The sequence below is a fragment of the Mirounga angustirostris genome, unplaced genomic scaffold (genome assembly GCF_029215605.1).
Source record: "Mirounga angustirostris isolate CCGP_5_RB_7025 unplaced genomic scaffold, mMirAng1.0.hap1 SCAF_1, whole genome shotgun sequence".
NCBI lineage: Eukaryota > Metazoa > Chordata > Mammalia > Carnivora > Phocidae > Mirounga > Mirounga angustirostris.
Window position 1 is genome coordinate 186,216,800 of NW_026991709.1, and position 22,006 is coordinate 186,238,805.

General features: G+C 42.2%; 1 protein-coding gene across 7 annotated transcripts in view; it reads left to right on the forward strand.

Moving 5' to 3' along the window:
* Window positions 1-22,006, forward strand: part of CADPS (calcium dependent secretion activator) — a 484,463-nt gene that overhangs the window by 443,176 nt on the left and 19,281 nt on the right. For all 7 annotated transcript variants that reach the window (XM_064576385.1, XM_064576381.1, XM_064576395.1 and 4 more), the window contains one exon: window positions 3,277-3,384. In XM_064576385.1, coding sequence (XP_064432455.1) covers window positions 3,277-3,384 — 108 coding nt within the window. The remainder of the gene's footprint in view (window positions 1-3,276; window positions 3,385-22,006) is intronic.

Here is a 22,006-nt window from a genome sequence, read left to right on the forward strand (position 1 = left end):
TTTGACCCTTTGGTACACATAGCAGATTTGCATTTCTAATTAAGGCTTGCTTAGGTGACTGAAAATGTAAATTTGTTTTCAAACTCAGAAGTACCTGGTAGGGCCAAGCTAGGATTAAAATGTCCTATTTGTCCTAAGCCACAGAGTGGCTTCTTCACAAATGATATCTGCCACATGTGGATGGAGCTAACTATAGAGAGCCTTCTTTCTTTGTGTTGTACATTTGCTAAAATCCACATCCTATCCCATCAGCCTGTCAAAGCCACATTTAAAATAAACAGTGTGAGGTACTAAACATCGTCACCCAAAGTTTTTTCTCCACTGTGTTCAGAGAGCAATATGGTATAAAGCCTAATATATCTAATAACATCAGCTGTTTAGCCGAGAATATTTTCCATCTATAACTGCAGGTTAGCTTGTTTGGCTGGGAACAGTCTGTATTTTCACCATTTTGTTTGGAAGTCTACCTGGACTTCATTACACACCCTTCTCTGCTTCGTAAATACAGAACCGACTGTACTTGAACCTTTCCTCAATGACAGAGGATCACCACGGTGACTCTGTCTTTCCCCAGTGGCCACCTAGTGACCCGCTACCCACAGGGGAATTGGGGCAGCTTGCCTCTGCCCTTGAGAGTCCCAGATCCCCATGGTTGGGGAGTCTACGGGTCTGGTGCTGCCATTTGCTCAAGGCAGCAGGAAAAGTGATATAGCGCTCTGTTATCAACATACCTGTTTCAGACAATTACCCTCTTCCCCCTTCCTGGTCCACCAAAAGAGGGGAAGCAAACTTGTTAGATTTGGAAGTAAAGCCTGTGAGAAAGGAAGAAGATTGTGAGAGGAGGCCTAGGGACTTTATTACGAGAAAACCACATACATTGGCATGCAGAGACTTCATCATCTTTATTTTGATGTTGGTTTCTCTGAAGCCCCTTTTTTCTTCTTGGTTCCAAAGTAGATTCCAAAGGTAGGTAAGGCTATGAAGTGATATAATATTGTGGGGCAGGGTGGGGATGGGAATCATAGTGGCTCATGTTTGTATAGCAATTTATAGCTTTTAAGGCATTTTGACATACATTATTTTAACTGATGATCATAACAATCCCTGAAGGTAAGTAGGAGAGCCATTATTAATCCCATTTTACACATGGTGTAACTAGGACCTGGGAGAAATTTAAATGATTTTTGCAAGTTCCAGTTGGTAGGGGAATCTAATAAAAATCCATGTAGTGGGACCGAAGAGCTTACAAAAAAGAGGTAGGAAATGGGCTTATTCATTCATGGGTTAGTGCATTCAGCGCAAATTTACTGAGCACCTACTATGTGCCAGGCATCATTCTGTGTGCTAAGGATACACTAGAAAATAGATCAAGTAGAGCCCTTATATTTGTGGAGTCATGTTCTAATGAGAGAAGACAGACAAATAAGCAAATATATAGTACAGTGTCAGATATTGGTACGCATGATGAAGAAAAATAAAACAGTCAAATGGTAGCGAACCATGGAAATATTTAACTATGTAGGTGAGATGAACCACACTGACTTTTTAAAATCAGTTTTTAAAACTTAAATGCCCCTTTGACGACAGTAAATTTTGCGGGAAGAGAAGGAGTGGTGAATATAACCATTATTGTAGGTTACTAACGTTGCAGGTTACTGATAGGTCTGCTGAATTGAGCTTTGAATCTTAGCTCTAAGATGGCTTCATGTGTCCAGGAAAAGGCCGTAAGTGCCTCAAGAATCACCAGGGAAGAAATGGAAACAGTACTAATAAGTTTCTCAAGTCCGCCCAGGTAGGGGTCCCCTTCCCTGCTGAGAATGTCCTTTGAGGTGCGGCTGCCAAGGGAGAGGAGGCGTGGGGGGGCCAGTTTAGAACTGATATCTATCACTTACATCTCATTGGAGAACCTCTGTTGTTTCGTATCATAAAGCTGCAACAATTATAGGACCATTACGGAACCTGCTCAATCCATTCACTGAAAATTGCTTGAAAGTGTAACAGTTGACTACTGTGGCTTTGGATTGTCCTCATTGTTTTTCAAATTAATACCTTGTCATTGTTTCAGCAGGTGTTAAGAAATGTTACTAGCATCCCAGGGGCCAAGCATTGGCCCTTTCCTTGATAATTGTTTGCTTTGTATCACCAAAAAAAAAAAAAAAAAATACAGTCCTACTGTTTCCAAACCTTCCTCATTTTCACCCTGGAAATTACACAGAAGTGTTAACTAACTTCAATTTGCAGTGCCTGACAGTCACGTCTTGTAGAGAAATGATACTTTGTGATCTAAGGTAAATCACAGTAATGAAAACTAATCTTGTTTAGTTATTAGCAAACATACATGTCTACTGTGGAAATTTAAGGGGTTTGTGGCAGCTCTCCTGATGACCCATATTACAGTGTTTTAATAGGTTTCTTTGGAGATAACGTTGATTACGACATCTCAAGCAGTGTGCATTCCGAGTCCCTTTTATTATTATTATTATTATTTTGTTACAATAAATTATTTCCTAACTCTGGAAGAACCACCTGCTTATCTTTCCAGAAAATCTAATTTATTTAAAAATCAAATCTTTCATCGTCCTCCCCACTTCCCACTTTTTAAAATTTTTGGACCCTAAGGCTGCACTGGGAAGGAAGCAAAGACAAATCAATGGTTGAACGTCTCCTCTGAGTAAACTGATTAGGAAATATTCACTACATGCTCAGGTTAAAGAATTCCTCCCACCTGCCTTCCCCTCCCCCGCCACGACCCAAAATGTGGCTTTGGTAAGATGGAGTGTACACTGAAATATAGTTTCTTTACTTAGCATTTTCTCAATTTTTTAAAGAGGGAAAGAAGATTGGGGAAGGCTGTCACCTTTCCAATGTTATATTAAGGACAGACAGTGGAAGACAGAGTATGTTTGGGTATTCTTAAATGGGTATTTCAATCCAAAGAAAAGCTAGAGAATGTCTTTGGGTTACCCAGTGACGATTTATCCATTATAGTATATATGCCAGGAAAAAAAATTAATTGTAGGAAAAATATCTATAAAACCCTGTAATCCCAACTCCTTTCTTAGCCAGATTTGATTCCTGGAAAGAGCAGGAGGCTCAAATACCAGTTCTTACCAGTCCAAGGCTGTGGATAGCTATACAGTATATTGTGAATCACTTCAAATTCCAGCAAAAGCAATGTGGGGTGGGATGGGTTGGGTGGGGAGACTAAGATGCATGAGTAATCAAGGAAGTCACTGTCTGAAAATTCCATTTTCATGTTTTCCTGTTTCTTTGCAGAAACCCGGGATGGACGTGGCCGACGCCTATGTGACTTTCGTCCGCCACTCTCAGGATGTCCTTCGTGATAAGGTCAATGAGGAGATGTATATAGAAAGGTTATTTGATGTAAGTAAATGCCTTCTCCTCCTTGAAGACCAAGGAGGAGACCCTCCAAAATGTGACAAAATAAGAGACAGGAGGATAAGTCACATTTTGAGAAAATGGATTGGTCCCGATTCAAGCACTATCTTTTCCTTTCCTTCTGCCTTAGGCTCTTATCTGTCGTGTGTCTGTTCCGAACCCACCCTGGTGTGGCCGTGTCTCAGTCCCAATCTGTGTGATACGTAGGACAGCGCACAGCCTCTCAGCAAGCAGCCTTGTTTCTGCACGAAGCTTGTGAGGCAGCTTTCTGTAACTGGCAAAGACCTTTCTTGGTCATGGTTCTCCTCCTTGCAATCTGGCCTCGCTTTAGGGAGGTGTTCTCATCTGGGAGGCTGAGAACAGCTCCCTCTCATGGGAGTGGTACCTCCCTGACCCCAGCCGTGGCTTGCAGATGTGCAGTGAGTATGGCATTGTTATCCCTTCAAAGAGGATTCTGTTTCTGGAAGACTGGAAATGCTTAGTTAGCCCTGGGTTTTGGCAAACGCTTGTGCTAGAGTTGCTCAGTCAGTTAGTTTTAAACTGGGGTGCCCCCTGCCCACCCACCCGCTTGAAAACGGGGGGGAAGCAGCAGGTATACAGAGAACAGGTACATCAGGCTACCAGACCCAGAATGAACTTGAGAAAATGCAGATTTCTGAGGGTTAATAGTTATCAAGTGATCTTATTTCCACTGTGACTACATCTGTACTTCCAAAGCAAGCCACCGAGGCTAAAAGAAAAAAAAAAAAGTAGGAATCTGCTTTGGTCTCAAACCACCCGCCTCTCTCAGGCCAAAGCAGATGGGGCTGCCTAATTTAGCCAGATATTTTGCTTTAAGTTTCCACTGAACTTGCCAGTGTAGACCCGGCCAGAGTGCATGGAAGCTGACGTATTTGTCTCCGTGTGGCTCTGATTGTGCAGCCTACTTCTGTCTCGTGAAGCGTGAGCTCCTTCTGTCCAGGTTTTCGTATATTTTTAGTGCCAGCCCGAACATTAATGTTTTGGTCTACTATGGAATCCGTGTTTCTATATTTTTTCTGTGATTGTGTTCAGCAATTTACATTGAGTTTGTGTGTGTGTGTGTGTGTTTTTGTTTCATAGCTAAGTGAGCTCATTGTTGGCAGTGCTGAGGATTCTGCAGCTTCTGACTTTTATATGCTTTGTCTTCCAGCTCATTTGCTTTCCTCGTGTGTTGAAAAGACTCCTTTCTTTTTTTTCTTTTCCAATCATCCCCTTTCTGTGCTCAATATCGCTCTTTCGTCTGCATCACCTTTCCTCGAGAAAACCCTTCTTACTTTTTAATTCCCACCCGTCCTCTCTCAGATTAAAATGGAACTTATCTCTCATGTCAAATGTTTTATCACATTATATCAAGTGGCATGAATTAGAATCAAATAATCTTCCTGTGTACATCTTCTAGCATGACCCACATCCACTGAGAATGCCTCATACATGCATAAAGCTCACCAGCGGGTTCTCCCCCTTCTCTGCATGCGTGCCTTTATGAAAGTACCGAGCCTAGAATGACTGGGGCACAGTCACCCATCCAATAGGCATTGAAAACAGAGACAGGCAGCACCCTCTGGTCTGCGGTTAGGAGTGTGGACACTCTGCCCATCTCCGCTGAATTAAATTCCAAACCACAAATTTTCAAGAAGCCTGTGGATTGTTCTTTTCAATGCCTAGGTTGCCTTTTTTTTTTTCCTTTGATCAGTATCTTCTGATTCTCCGTGTTATGTGGCCCCCGCGTGCGTGTGTGTACGCGTTCCTATGCGAGCGTGTGTGCGCATAGCCTGATCTTCTCTGAAACTTTAAAACATCTCGTACTGAATTTGATGTTTAATCTGTAGCTTAGCCTGTCACTTCATCGCAGATAACCCACCCTTCCCTCTTTCCTTTTTTTTTTTAATTAAAATTACATGGGGGAAATTTTTTTTTAAGGTAGCCTTGTTGAAGGCAGCAAGGCCAATTGTCCTCTTCAGTGGCTTTTTTGTAAGGGAGAGTACAACTGAATTGTTATTCAAAAAGTAAGAGTAGAGTCGTGGCTAGCACAGATGGTAAGACTAGACTTGTCCGACGAGGGAAGAACACAGTCAAATTCAAGCCCTCTGACTTTTAGTGTGAATTAGTAATGAAAAGACATATTTACTAAGAACATGTTGCTCAGAAAGCAAATTACGTTTAGGGTCGTTCAAGAACTCGCAAGTATTTCTAGCCCCTTGTTGAATTACACTGACCAGCGTAAAATGGCATCAGCGACTCTGTGAGGATGCTCACAGTTTATTCTTGTATTGTCCTAATTATGTTTCCTGAAGGAGTCTTAGGTAAACTCCCTGGAGTATCTGATTTTAAAGGCTTCACCGTTACTCTCATTCACTGAACATCACTCCCACCCCTGTGGAAAAATTTTTTTCAGTAGCTTATTTGGAGCGAACGAATTTCTTGCCGCTTACTTTCTTACTTTCCAAATAACCTGCTCCCCTAATTTACAGACCATTGGTGCTAGGCAACCTAACTGATGTAGTGCAGAAAAAGTTATTGAATCTGTCATGGATTTAAAACATTTGTCATTTGAGAAACCCAGAGCTTCTCAGAAAGCTTCATTACCATGCAGTCTCGGCAATTTAATTCAGTACTTACTGTTTTTCTATAATCTAGCAGCAAAACATCAGATTACCAACATGTTTGATTATTTGCGGCTTCTGTTTCCTCAAGCATGGTGTTTATTTCTTTGCATATATGCTCTGCAAGGCTCTTGTGTCCCCCGAGCTAAACAAGGGGATGGGACTATCAAGGCAGAAGGGTCTGTGAGACTGGCCATCCTCAATTTCTTGCCACAGTGAACTTATTCTTTCAACTCCGTTCCTTAGCGATCGTGGTCCTGAGGCCGGTTTCTAAGCAATTGGCAGAAATCTATTGAGAAAAACTTGTTGATCTGAGAGGTTTCTCTTCCAAATTGTTGCATTTTGATAAATGGCAAAAATGAATAATAGAAAATTAGCATTCTGAATGAGGAAAAAATATATATCTCCGAGATTGTTTGCTGTTTGGGGGTTGTTGATTCTGACTGTTGTGTAAGTCCCTGGTTTTTAGTTCCTGCTGGCATCTGTCCCTCAGAGGCGTATTCTCCGAGTTCCTGTTGTGTTTTCAGCTGTGTTTCAAAGTGTCCATTTTATTTACCTGATACGTCTTACCAGTTCTTGATATTTAGTTTTGTTTCTCCATTCCCCCGCCTTTTTTTGTTTGTTTGTTTGGTTTTTTGCCTTTCGAGTGTGCCTTGTAGAAAAGGCTGGATGGCATCAGTGTGCGTTTGTATCTGAGAATATTTGGACTAATAGCTGGTCATTTAATGAGTGCATCGTCTGTTGTCACCAGGCCCCTCTCCTGCGGCTCCCTCTGATCTAGCTTTCTCTCTGCCTTGTCATTGTACTTTTGGCTGGAATTGGGTGCTTGTGGGAGATTATCGGCATAGCATTTGGGGCTCTATATTTAATGTTCTGCATTTTTATCTATTTTATTATGTAACTTAAGAGCAGCTTTCCAAATTCATCTTCACCAACTTTTTTTTTAAACAGGCATTCTCTAGGTTTATTGAAGCAAGACATTCAGACAGAAGGTTGCCTAACCAGGTCTTTCTGATGAAGTGAAAGTTTCCCTGTGTATTAATAATTGATTTACACTGTCCCTCTGTAAAATACTATCAACTTTTTTAGTCATGCACCTAAGAAACAGCTAACCAGTCCAAAATTAAGGGCTGATTGGAAAAGAATTCTCCAACTGCCTCCCCTCGTATTTCAAATATACAGCTGTACATTTCATCTGCATTTTTATAAATTTTTTTCTAAAAATATGACCTACCATTATAAACCGGTTTCAGTTGCTGCAAAATAACAGCTTAAGATATCTCAAAACAAAAGATTTGGAGATTTAAAGCAAGGGAATAATGCAATATGTACAGTAACCATGAATTTAAATGATATTAAAGATGCCGAATTTTTAAAGGAGAATCGGGTTGCTGTCAGACTCAGGTGGAAGCTTAGCCTCCTGGAAAATTATTGCTGACTTTTAAAGCAAATACAAAATCTAGACATGAAATAATCTCCCTATTCCTAAAGCAGCTGCTGAGGAGGAAAGCACAAACCCAAGAAATAGCTTGAAGACAGAGATTTAAAGCTTGAGTGTCCATAAATCATGCAGATGGCTCCCCCCGCCCCTTCTCTGGTGATTAATTCAGTATCTTCCCCAAAACAAAAACATGCTTTTTGAAATTAGAGATCAGATCATCAAGAGAAGCACCTAAGATTTCAAGGTCTAAACAAAAATTAATTTATTTTCTTTCTTCCTTGTACTTCTTGAAGACACAGACTGAGAAGAAAATCGGGATTAAAAGAGATGTGCTTAGGGTGAATTCATCTGCTTAAACCTCACAGGCTCGGAGATGAGTGATTAAAAAACCATCTCGAACTTGGATGGAATCCACGTTGGTGGTAATGCCCAATCCGCACTGGCGTTCCTCAGACCCCGAGTCGTTGTGAACCGGGCCCAGGGAACATTTGACTGGAGATGATACATGGATTATACAGGTCAATTATACACTTAATCTGCCTTCTGGAGGATTAAGTATTTGCAGATTGACTCTGTCTTTGGCTTCTCCGTGGCAGTTATCAGATCAGGAAAGGGCCCCTTACCAAACCCGCCTCATAAGCACTTAATCAGGCGGTGCGGTCAGGTTCGCATGGGACTGCTGCCCTGTGTTCTTTGCCTTGCACAGATTTTAATTTGCCGTTCTATTATCAAATCCGGTATTTGTCCACTTTATGTGTCAGCACAGTAATTTAGTGTGAATATTTCCCATTAAAGGGGTAATTTGAGAAATGAAACCTTTGCCAACTAAAATGTATTCGCTGTATTTATATATGAAGCCACAGATAACCTTATTTCAGTAACCTTATTAAGTTACAAAAGCATGATGCATGCGAACATCTATCAATCCAACTAGGAGTCCTCCTGCTCAAGGAAGCAAGTGCTGAATCGGCTACAAGGTAGCATTATGTCCTTCTGTTATATCTGTAAGGTGTATCACCAGTTGTCCGGGTGAAGGAAACTCGTCCCAAAAGTACAATGTGGGGAGAGGTGCCCAAGACTCACCAGTATAACAGGTTGTGGTTCCAGGGGGGCTGATTAAAGAAAACCCAGGCGTACGGCATCTGGGCACTAAGCTAGTGAGTTCTCTCCTCTACAAGCAATAAGCAGGTGTGAGTGCCCCAGATGGGAGCTATGGTGTAGTGATCATGGGCCTTGCTTCGGAGCCTTCAGACTTCACCCTGATCCTACAAGCTGGGTGACCTTCCACAAGGTATTTAATCTCTCAAAGCTTCAGCCGATGCATCTATGTAACAGAAAGGATAATAAGCAGAACCTCCTCGGGGAGTTGTTATGGGGGTGAGATGCTGCGTGCAGCTGCAAGTCCCAGGCTCTGGGCGCGCGCTCGGTAAGTGTTAGCCGCCACCATCATCATCACCACTTCGCCATCGTCATCCCTGAAATGCACGTGCTTTTCCCACACCGCCTCTTTTCTTGCTGAACGAAATTCCGTATCGGTCTAAGGTGCCGTAAGAGTCTCGCTGTCACTTTAAGATGCTAACCCCAGACTTGCGGAGCCTTGTTTGGTAGAAAGGAGTCTGGTACCTTTTTACTTTTGGTAAAACGTAGCTCTGAAACAGGCAGAATAACAACAGTCAGGACTGGGGCTTTGAAGTAAGCCAGATGGGAGTAGGAATCCTGCTTTTGCCATTGCTGAGCTGACTTCAGGTGAATTATTTAGCCTCTCTGACCTCAGTTTCCCCAAATGTAAAGAAACTGACTTCTTACCATAGTTGTGAGGACTAAGTACCATACTGGCTATAGACTGGCATCGTTGACGATTCAAGAAGCCTTTGGTCATCCACATTATCATCTTGTAGAATTATTTGTTCCTGCAAGTGATTTTGAATTGACCTAGGCCTATCCCCTAAACAAAACCATATGCCTGGGTACATTAATCACATTAGACCTTCTGAATGTGAGGAGTTTTTTTAGGGCATGGAGGAATGGCTAATACCTTTTATTATTACAGATGCAATAAATGGGCATTGTAGACATTTAGAAAATACAGCTAAGAGGGGGCACCTGGGTGGCTCAGTAGGTTAAGCGTCCGACTCTTGATTTTGGCTCAGGTCATGATCCCGGGGTCGTGAGATAGAGCATCGTGCTTGAGATTATCTCTTTCTCTTCCCCTCTTCCTCTGCCCCTCCCCCACCCACTTGCACGCACTCTCTCTCTCTTAAAAAAAAAAAAACAACGAAGCAAAAACAAGAAAATGCTATGTCCCCAGCACCCAGAGATTATTACTTGAGTGTTTATTCTTCAGGATCTTTTTCTATGTGCTTATATACATTATGTATTTTTTAACAAATTAAGCAGAATGTGCTTTTATAAGCTAATGATTTCCATTTTCCATGTCGGTAAATGTTCCTCTAATGCACTGTCCATATTCAGAATCCCCCACTTGTCCCCCAGATATTCTTGACATCTGGCTTGTGCAAACCGGGGCCACATATCACATCTGGTGGTGATGCTCTTTAAATTTCTTTCTACCAGCACTGGCCCTTTTTTCATGATCCTAACTTGTTAAAGGGACCTCCGTGCCAATTGTTCTGCAGACTGGAGGAGTTTATTACTAGCTAAACATAGAACTGATTTGAGGAGGAAAAAAAAAATCTAGCTGAACTCAACCAAGTAGTTCTTTTAGACATAATTAGTATCTCAGCATAATTCAACCAGGGTTTTTTAAAGCTGTTCTTTGTATGTAAGGAGAATTTTTTAAGCTGGCTCTAAAAAACAAAAACAAAAGCAGTTAAACTGCAAAAAAATCCACGGAGGCCAGGGTACACGTTGGCTATGTGAAGAGCTACAGGGATTTTATTTGATGTATTAAGGCACAGATATGTGAGCCTGGATGGGTAAATCTGGGGTCCACGGTCCAGTGCTTTCTGTGTCACTGTGACTTCTGTGGTGAAATCTTGGACTAGTAATTGACATATGTGCCTCTAGACCATTAGGAATGTTCCTTTGTTAATTCTGCTAGGATTTTCCCTGAGGTTATCAATCTGAAATTAAGTCCTCCAAATCAGTCAGAAGCTGAGCTTTCAACACTCTTCAGATCAAATTTTAATTGAACTCTGACCTTGTCCTTATCATCTTCAGTTATGAGGCTAAAGAGCATACACTCCAATCTATAAGGACATCCTTTAAAGTCTGTGTGATTATATATATTGGAACAGTAAAATAAATCTGAAATGTACCAGGGAAAGCAGTTAGGAAAAGAGAAACAATTGATTTTTTTTTCACCTAGTTTTGAGCCCCGAAGTAAATTCTGACGATTAAGCCATGTCCTGCCATGCATTAGAGATGTAGAGGAGTGTCATTTCCCAAGATGATTATAGAAACTGAACACAGAGTCAGAGGGAAATGAGAAGTAGAGGGCCTCTCCCTCCCACCTTGATTTGCAACATTATTATATTATCAGATACACATGCGCATGCACACACACAACTGGGGGTTTGAATTCTTAGATGTGAACCTCCAACTCAAGACTCTTCCAAGTGGGAATTCTAGGACAATCCAAGTTCAGCTTCATGACTTTGCTCCTCTAGTGCCCCTCAAGGACCCAAAGTCTTCTAGATTTTCCTACTTCCCCCGCCATCCAATTTGCTACTTCTTCCTCTGTTAAGGTGAAGAAGACTTAGTGCTGCCCTTGTTGGGATATTTGCAATTTTAACAAAAATATTTAGCCAAAGGAATAAAGCACTAACAGTAGAAGTTTTTAATCTTTGATATGACAGAAAGTGAGCTCTATTAGGGTGGGAGTGGGTGGACAGAAGAGTGTTTTGATGCCTTTGATGCCCTTTGGCAATGAATCCTATATTCAGATATGAATCCTCTCTTGCCCCATGGCCTTCAGAATAACAAGTAAATGACAACAATTCATTATTTTTCTTGGAGTCTTAGATATAGAAACACATTTCTGTTCCATGTGGACATGAGAATGTGTCTCTCCTTGCCTGATTTGAGGTTTCAGCAGTCCTGAGTGCAGAGAAGGGGGCATTAATAGATTTGGATTATTTGGATTAATTGTGTCAAATGGATTCTTACCATCCGAAAGTAATTGCTTATGTTTTTGTTGGCCTCACCCTTACAGATTTATATTTCAGAGGCATGACTTCCAGTAGTTCTTTTCTAATCTAGCTGCTTCCTAAAGCCTTTCATAGCAATAGGTCTCATTGACTTTTCTTCAGCAAACCTTATATAAAACCAGTCCTGAATTTTCTCTGGAGCTTGTGTGCAAGGAAGAGTTTTTGCTAAGTGTCTTTATCAGAACAGCTTTCTCTGTTCCAGGAGACATTTGGTGAATACACTTAATTTGTTTTCTTTTCCAGAGAAGAATGTTCCAATAATCATTCTAAGAAGCCAGGCTGATTGCTCTGTTATATTAAGGTCACAGTAGCCTTGCTAACATGACCCACACAATACTTTTGTGTCTTAGAAACGGGTTTTTTTTCTTATGGCAGACTATGGCATGGAGGCAGTAAACGACAGACTTAACACACGCCACACATGGGCGCGCATGCAGGCACACACACACACACAAACACACGGAGTAGCCAAGGCGCATTTTGTGGAACAAATATTATCACATTGTGTCATAAGATACGAGATGTACTAAATCCTTAAATACTACCCATTAATTAACCAGCTATTTTTCTCCCTGCTAGGCTCTATAGAGGGTACCCTCAAAAGATTTCACTGGCACTCGATACCCAGACTCATAGCCACTTGCTCTAATATTTTTTTTTAATGAATGAATTTAATATGTCATCTAGATTCTTATTCTTCAAAGTGTGGGTCATGGACCTTCAGCATCAGCCTCACCTGGGAGTTTATAAGAGGTGCAGAATCGCAGCCCTAACCCCAGCCCAAAGGAATCTGAATCTGCATTTTAGCAAGATCCTCTGTGGATTCAGATGCACGTTAAAGTTTGAGAAGTCCTGGGAAAGATCAGTGCCATTCTACCTTATTTGCCCACGATTCACAGTAAGGAACATTGCAACCCAGGATGTGCACACACACACACACACACAATAGTTTATGAAACAATATTTATCTCTGTGTGATGCAGTCTGACATTATCTTTTTTTTTTTTTTTTTGATGAATGGTGGCTGGCTTTATTATGTTTCCTATTCTTTTTTTTTTATTATGTTATCTTAATCACCATACATTACACCATTAGTTTTTGATGTAGTGTTCCATGATTCATTGATTGTGTGTAATACCCAGTGCCCCATTCAATACATGCCCTCTTTAATACCCATCACCGGGCTAACCCATCCCCCACCCCCCTCCCCTCTAGAACCCTCAGTTTGTTTCTCAGAGTCTGACATTTTCTATTCCATCTTTCAAAATTGTGGGTGGTAACCAATAATATTATTTCATCACATACTAATAGGTCACAACCCTCAATTTTTAAAAACACACCTAGAACCAGGTTTCTCACCCTTGGCCCTAGTGACATTTTGAGGCAAGTAATTCTTTGTTGTGGGGTGCTAGTCTGTGTACTGAAGAATGTTTCCACCCACTAGATGCCAGCAGCAACCCCCTCTCGGTTGTAATGACCAGGAATGTCTCCAGACTTGGCCAAATGTTCTGGGGGGCGGGGGCGGGGAGGCTAGGAAGTCGGAGGGGGCGTCACCCCCAGTTGAGAGCCACTTCTCTGGATGAACCAGAAGAGAAGTTAATGCCCGATGCCCATGCAGGGAACCCTACGTCTCTGCGTGTCAGATGTCCCTCTGCCACCACCACCACACATACACGGTGAATATGTTCTAGTAACAGCAACAGCAACAACAAAGCGTCCATGTGTCAACCCGGGAGTTTGCCTGGGAGCTGGGCTAGTCTCAGAAGTAGAGTATGTTTGGGGGGGGGCCTTCGTGCAGCTACAGGAAAGCTCTGAGCCACCCACAACTCTTTAGCCCTCCCACTGTGTCCCCCAGAACAGTCCACCCAGAGCTGGCGGAAGGATCTGGAGCGGTGTGTTCGATCAGCTGTACTGATCCCACTTTGGCCTCCCGAATTGCTTTGCTTTGCTTTTCTTCTTATAATTCCACCCAGACCTTGGTTTAAAAAAAAAAAAAAAAAAAGTCATTGCTTCCAGCAGGTGGCTACAAGTTATTTTTGTGTGTCCAAAACCTGAAAAGAAGGCTCAACTTGAATACTTCATTCATTCCAAATTCCTAATTGAGAAGAGAACAGTTAATAGCCTCTTGTTCTTCTGTTAAACTGCCAAGGGAATAAAAATGCAGTTAATAGAGTCTAGATGAATATTCCCCTATCAGAAGGCTTCCAATGCTAGTATCACTTGCCATAATGGGTTCCCTTGATGGCCTTTGGCAAAATTCTTTACTCAAACCATCCATACATACCAACAAGCCTCCAGGTCTTGCCCAGGATGGGAATATTTAATTACCAGATCTCTATGCCAACCAGGCTAGAAAAGCCCCTCTCATTTTTTTGTGTAAAAAGAATTTTTTTTAGAACAAATAATATGTGAAGTAAGGTAAGTTAAATTCATGAGTTTCCTCATGAAATTCTCGAAATCACTTTTTAAGAAAGATAACTGTCCCTCCTTTTTGTCCACATAATTCATTATTTGGTCTAGAAAACTATCCCATTAAAGAGAAAAAAACCCAGTTATTAGGTGCCTCACCAGTTTGGGGGAACACTATGCAGCAGGACTCATTCACAGGTGATTTTGCCCCACAGAGAACAGTCAGCATTTTCTGGAGACATTTTGCTCTCACAGATGGGAAGGTGCTGTTAGCATCGAGTGGGGAGGGGTGAGGGATGCTTGTAAACGTCCTACAGTGCACAGGACAGCCCCCCACAACACAAAATCCTCCAACTCAAAATGCCAGTAGTGTGGAGATTAAGAAATCCTGCTCTAGGTGATACCTCCACCTACACAAATCCTTTGTCTTTTAATGACATGGGCCGTGTGAGTTTAAATTTTGGTACACATCATGAGCAGTATCTGTGGGTCATTTTCTTTTTTTTTCAAAGATTTTATTTATTTTTTTGAGACAGAGAGAATGAGAGACAGAGAGCATGAGAGGGAGGAGGGTCAGAGGGAGAAGCAGACTCCCTGCCGAGCAGGTAGCCCGATGCGGGACTCGATTCCGGGACTCCAGGATCATGACCTGAGCTGGAGGCAGTCGCTTAACCAACTGAGCCACCCAGGCGCCCTCTGTGGGTCATTTTCAAGTATACTTGTCAGGTATCTCAGAAACCAGGCTCAAGAATCCTTTTCACAGGGCTCAATCAGAAGAGCGTACAACTCTTGACCCGGGATCGTGAGTATGAGCCCCACTTTGGGTATAGAGATTACTAAAAATAAATAAATTTTAAAAATCCTTTCACAAGATTCAACCAAGGGTCTAAACAATAAAAGCTAAGGAATCCTTAACATCTACCTTTCTCAACTTGAACTTAACACTTACCCATATCTAGTTCCTAGGGAGCTCCCATACTTCCATGAAAACTCCAGTCTTGTCATTTAAATGAACCACGACAGCTTCCTTCTATTGGAAGGTGTCCCTTGAAGCTTTTAAGGGACTGGCTCTTTCATATCAGGCAGACCTTCAGAGCATAGGCTTTGCAGTAAGCCATCCCCAAGATCAGTGTCTGGGTCTGCCACTTACTAGCTGTGTGACTTTGGGTAACTTACTTAACCTAACCAAGCCTCAATTTCCTCCTCTCTAAAACTGAAGATAAAAACAGTACCTGGCTCTTTGGATTAAGAGGACTGAATGAGACAATGCCTACAAAGCATAAACCACAGTCTTGGCGCATGGAAGTTACTCCGCAGATGTCTCTTCTTGTTGTTCTCTCCATCAGCAGTGGTGCTTATATAAAAACCAAGACACGCCCTTGCCTAATGCTAAGGTAGGCTTTGCAGCAGAGAGAAAAGTAGTGATACGTTCCATGTCAACAGGAATATTGAAAGTCGGGGATGAAAAGCTCGGAGAATGTGATGGCAGGTAACAAAGAGCCTAGTTGAGCTGCTGGATCTTTAGGGAAAGAAAATCTGCTTTAAAGTAGAGCAAGATCCCGGTGGGATGGGGCCTCAGAGGAGGCAGCATTGAGCTGGATCTAGATGCCTAAGATTTGGGAAGGAGAAAGAGAGAGGATTCTATGCTCAGGCACAAGGAAGAAGACATTACTGCATCCCCTGGGAGCATTCCTGACTTACCCACACCATGTCTTCATTAGCCTTAGAGCTTCTTTTTGGAGAGGTCATTTCAGAATTTAGACAAAGGAAGGCTTCACCCAGGTTACAATGACTCCAATCTAGGCATCCAGATATTTGCTTTGTAGGCATTGGCCGGTCCATCACCTTAAAAGCTAAATTCTTTTTATATTAATATGAGTTTTTCTGTTTTTTAATATATGCTTCTTAACCTGAGATATACATCAGAATTACATATTTTTTTATTTTTAAAATGTACTCACCCCACCTATATACCAAAAATTCTGAGTTAGTAGATGGAAGATAGGGCTCAGGCATCTGTTTTTGTTTGTTTATTTGTTTTTAAAGTCCAAGGATTTAATCTGATCAAGAACCATTGATTTAAAGCAGTGATTCTCCACTGGGGGTGATTTTGTTGCCCAGGGTATATTCGGAAATGTCTAAAGACACTTTTGGCTATCGCAACTTGGGGGGGGGTAGATGTTACTGACATCTAAAGGGTAGATGGTAAACATTCTACACTGTAAGGACAGCCCCCTGCTGCAAAGAATTTTCTGGCCCCAAATGTGGATAGTAGTAAGGTTGATGAATCCTGATGTAGGAGATAAAAGATACTGAAAGACAGGTTTATACCTATTATTTCTATCAATACCTTTTCTACTTTGTATCCTACAAAACAACTTCACAAACTTTAAAAAAAAAAATTCATAGCAACAGTACACAGAGATAGGACAAGGTACTATTATTTCCTTTTTTTTTTTTAAAGATTTATTTATTTATTTATTTGACAGAGAGAGACACAGCGAGAAAGGGAACCACAAGCAGGGGGAGTGGGAGAGGGAGAAGCAGGCTTCCCATGGAGCAGGGAGCCCGATGTGGGGCTCGATCCCAGGACCCCGGGATCATGACCTGAGCCGAAGGCAGACGCTTAACGACTGAGCCACCCAGGCGCCCCTATTATTTCCATTTTTAAAACAAGAACCTAAGGTCCAGAAAGCACTTGCCCAGGACCTCAAGACTCCAGGGGCCCCAAGTCCTGAAATTATGATTTTTCCATCCCCAACCTCTGAGAGCAGTGAAATTGTGCACCTTGTCAGGGATATTTTCTGTTTCCAATTCTAAATCTAAAAATACTAATCAAGGCTGTTAAGTATCTCACTCTGAATGCTTATGCTTTTCACCTGATTTTTCCAGAAGCCTTGAATATATAATGTTCTGGTTGATTTAATGAGGAACGAGTAGTTTGGGACCATTTGATTTTTTGGTTAATTTGAAGATTTATTGGACCACCATTTTTGTTTCTAATTTTGAAACAATTTGTAAAATGTCTTAGTTTCATTTTCTGCCCTTTTTTGAAACAGAGTCTAATTCTCTCAGTCAAGATCTTTCAGGGCTCTGGCTTTCCCCTACTTAATCCCAAGGGTCACTCTCCAGTCATGAAAATGTAAAACGAGTGAATTATCCAGGCTTGCAACACTAATAACTTCCCAGACTCTAAATACAGTGCTCGTTCTGCCAGTGCTTCAGGAAGATGGAGCTGAAATGTTTATTAGCCCAAAGCACATCCGAAAGCTGCTTTCTTGGTTTGATCCCAAAGAGGACTTTTGTGGGGAGGAAAAAGGGCAGCTTTCTCCTAAAAGGCAAATGCAAACAGGGGGAACAATTCCAATCAGTTGAAGGTTTTAATAAATGGCTGTTTAATAACAACAGTGATAAAGTATTTATAATTTCTTCTGTATACATTTCCCATCTTACATCTAGGGGGGCTGATGAGAACCAGTATTTATCGGGTACTCTCTGTGTGCCATGTACCGTTCTAGACATCAAATGTAATAATAATTCACATAATTCTCATAACTTTCTCGAGGAGTAGGTTTTCACAGATAAAGAAGTTGGGTCAGTGAAAGGTAAATTGACTTCACTTAATTCAGAAACCTGGGGAGTGACCCATCCTAGATCAAACTCCTGTCTTTCCGATGCAGAGTAGACACCTAACCGTAATATCTTAGGGGGGAAAAAAACCCTACGGTACTCAAATATGTGCCCCCAAAGTCCAACTCCACTGGGTGCTCTGCATCCCAAATTCATCCACTGAAGGCTGTAAGAGAATCACTATTTCCTTGCACAGTACCAAGGCAGAAATTGCAATTTCTTGACCCCTGGTAGAAGATGGCTTATTAGTCACGGCTTGTCCACTCACAATGAGGGGAGTCGCACAGCTAATCAGGCAGACCCCCTAATAAACATTCAACTCTGCCAGGGCAGGCATCCTCCTGAATGGAAGGACATTGTCACAGAGCTTGAGTTCCATGAACACCAGCATAACCTAGACCTAAAGGTGAGAGATCCCAGGAAGTGCTACTGTACCCACTTCAGGGTGAAACCCCATCCTCAGCGGAGAGGGACCACAGCACGGTGGGGAATCTTGCATACCATATGTGCTACAAAAACCCCTTCTACCTAGGCCCAACCCAGGGGTGGGTTTCAGCTTTCAGTCTCTGTCTCCCTCTGTGTTCTGTCTAAGATCTTTTATCCCCAAAGAATAAAGTTTTGTGGTATATTTGGGGCAGAGGGAATGATGGTAACACAATACCATTACATACATCCCAGACAGTTGATAAATGGTTTAGGGTAGCAGCTTAAGTTCCTTAAGCAAAGCTTGACACAGTGGTATTATTAAACAACAATGCCCAAGACTTTCCTACGTGGCCTGTTGACTCTTTTAATCTACCACATAGCTAAGTTTTCAATGGCACTATGAGGTTTCACAGATCAGCAGCGCCTTACAGGAGGGGAGGAGTAATCCAAAATTATAGAATAACATGGTTATACAATCTGTGCATAATACAAATGCAGTTGCAACTAAATCATTACATGGTTATTATCCAATAATGCCTCAAGTGTCAGCAATGTGAAAATTTGTGATCGGGTATCACGGAAGTCCTTCCTTGATTTATTTCCAGCCAAAGCTTACAATAAACAATGTGACAAGTGATGACGGAGGAAGGAGGAAGGGAAGGGGGGAAAGAAGGAAGGACGGAAAAAAAAGAGTGAGCAAGGGTTGTTTTCTCGTCTTGAAGCTTTAAAGAGCTTACCAGAGAGATCGTCAGCTCTTAGCCAATCCTTGAAAGTGACAAATCCCTTGGCCAGTGGAAAGTGGTCTCTGCATTGTTTCTAAAGAGTTTGTTTATTCAAAATATGTCTGCTTTTGGCATTCAGTTTCCCAGTGAGTGGGGGCTCGGGGGTATTGGCTGAGGTCAGCTCTGTGCACTGGTTAATGAAGCTGGCTCCTGCCTATAGCTTCTGAACACCACCAAAGAGTGGTGACCGAGGCACCGGGGACAGGGACGTGGATGTGAGGGAATTCTTTTAAAGCCTCCCCACTTGGCTTACACAGAATTAGAGAAGTGGAGGCCTGTTTGCATTTGTTGGTGTACATTAGAAATGAATTTGGGCATTCAGCTTAAAGAACTCACTAACGGCAAGATGCACAAAGCAATGCTATTATGTATTTAGCACAGTCTTTGTAAGCTTGGCCAGGAAGGGGGTTTATCAAAAGAAATATGTAAATAACACAACCTGCTTTCCAAAAGAGAACAAAATTAATCCAAGACATCCGTGGCATAATACTATTTTCTGCCCTCAGCTTTTCTTTTTATAACTTGAGACATGCAGCCTAACAGTTCAGCACAAACAATAGCACACTCAAAGAAGGAAAAGAAAAAAAAAAACCAAAACACCCAGACCTGGGGCATCCCCCCGGTCCTTAGGAAAGAACTCCAAATGAGTCTTCAGCGTCACGCACAATATTATTATTAAATCTAACATGATCATAGCCAAATCGTTGGCTTGGGCACAATCCCCCATTCTCCCTCCTTTTTGGGGAAAAAAGGGGGAAGTGTTGGGAGGGGTGGGGGAACCAAGCCAATCAAAGTTAAAATAAAGTCTCTTTCTAGCAAGACTACTGTCTATAACATGTTGTTCCTTATAGAAAGTGGGATATGGTGGCATTTGCTTGATTAACTTGCTCGGCAAAAGTGACAGCTGCTGTGGGTGCATGCGGATAAGCTACACGGCGCAGTTCCGCCTTTGTACATCTGTCAGCAAAAAGGGAAGAATAAAGAGTGAAAAGAGACAAATTGGTCCCAAAAGACACTCCATTCAACTTAGGAGGTTTGCCCCATTCAGGCGCTTGCTGTGCGCCTCAAGTACTGAGAGCTTATTCAATTTCATTCACTCTTTCGAATGAACCCACAAGTGTTTAATTTCTTATTCTGTCGCCTCAAAAAGGTGGGGGAAGGGAGGGGGAGGAGGATAGGGGGAGGGTACCTTGAGGACGGGGAGCATCAATGGCAAAGGCGGGGTGATCCAGGCCGCACACATTAACTCACGGCTAATGTAGGGTTTAACTCTATGTGCTCGGGCCCTGGACCCATCTGAATATTTCAGTGGGAGACCTGACGCAGACTCCTTATCTGGGTCTGGCTGGTGGATCCCAAACCATCTAGATATCAAGGGCATCCAGTGAGGTCGAGTGTGCATCTTGTGTAAGGACAGTGGCCTGAGGGTTATGCTTTCCCCAGAGATGGGGTGGCGGGCTCCCCAGGATAAGGTTTGGGTAAGTGATCTGGCAAATGTGGGGCTTTTTTTTTTTTTCCCTCCCAGAAAGAGGGAAAAAAAAAATTAGAGTCACACGCAGTGAGAAGTAGTAAGAGGGGAATATGGTTTCCAGAGATTAAAAATAAAGCAGGAGGAAAGGGCGCCATTGGGAGGCAGAGCCCAGCTGCACATGGGGAAAACACATGTTAACTTTTCCAAAGCAGCACTTTGTCTTTCTCTTCCTCGTCCCGCAGCCCCGGCATCAGAACCTGTTTTCTGGCCTCCTTTACTGGGGCAGTTGCTCTGCACACAAAAATGTTTGCTCCTGGGAGCTGCAGAAGGCTTTGCAGGTGTACCCGCAGGGTCCTGCTCTGCCGCTCTCCACTCTGCTCTCGGCCTTCTCCTCTCCTGCCTTCAGGCTACCCTGCCCTTCTCTGTGAAACCCAGCACTCCCTTCCAGCTCCAGGGCCGAGGGCCCAGCCCTGTCCCTGCACCCGCACTTTTTTTGTATTTATTTGAGAGAGAGGAGAGGGAGAAGCAGGCCCCCCACGGAGCAGGGAGCCTGAGGCAGGGCTCGATCCCAGGACCCTGAGATCATGACTTGAACCACCCAGGAGCCCCCAGTGACTGCTTTTTAGGAAACGACTCAGTGCCGTCTCTGGTTCCTCAGAAGATCACACCCTTTCCTTATGAGAAATCACTTCCCATAGAGCCTGGGTTCACTAAGTTGACTTGGGTCTAATTTTTTAATTGTTTAGAGGACTTTGCAAAAGGGCTTTGGACCCCATTAGAGTTGTTGGCTTTTGTTTTCTTGGAATCTTGGAGCTTTGGACAGGGCCTCTTGGATGCTGTATCAATGTCCTTTTCTTTCTTATCTGCTTGGAAAATAGCTGTGTAGTTGGACCTCGAGCATTCCATTTGCCGATTTACCTGAATGTTGCCCACATAACAGCATGGAAATTATGCAAATGTAAAGACATGCTCTTTTATACTAAGAGTAACGAGTAAAACAACTTCAGTCCAGGAAGACAACTCCCTCTAAAGTCAGTGCAAATTTTCCTGCATAAGAACTTCAACTTTGACTCACAAAACTCTCATGATTCATGACTCTAGAAAGTTTAATATGTGCAAATTATGAAATTACCCCTAATGTGATTAACCAACCCTGTTTTAAAATGACAAAGTTGGCATTCCACTTTATCTTTCCGTTCTGTACATGAGTTACAATCCTTATTTTAGAGTATGATTTCTATAATCATTTCTATATGGTATGCAAATTTCTTATTCGGTTGCTTACGTCAATCTGCTTGCAAATTAATGCATTTAACTCTAAATGCACTTCCCGTACCTAAGAAGCAATCAGTGAGTGGGCAGATGCTGTTCGTGAATAATCTGAATTCAGTTCATAGGATGAATCCTTCTCCTACTTCTGAAGTCCTTGTAATACGTATCAGAGAATAGTTTTCAGATAATTATTCACAATTCTCACACGGATAATGGGTGGTAGGATGTGCCACCAATACTAGAATTTCGTTTTCAACATAATTGAGCTTTAAGGGATTGAGATGACTTTGAAAGTGTGAATTTGGATTATAACTATACATTTTCTCAAAACAGTAGGTTCCTTTGAGAGGGCAGAGGCTAAAGGCATGGGGGTCCATTTTCTC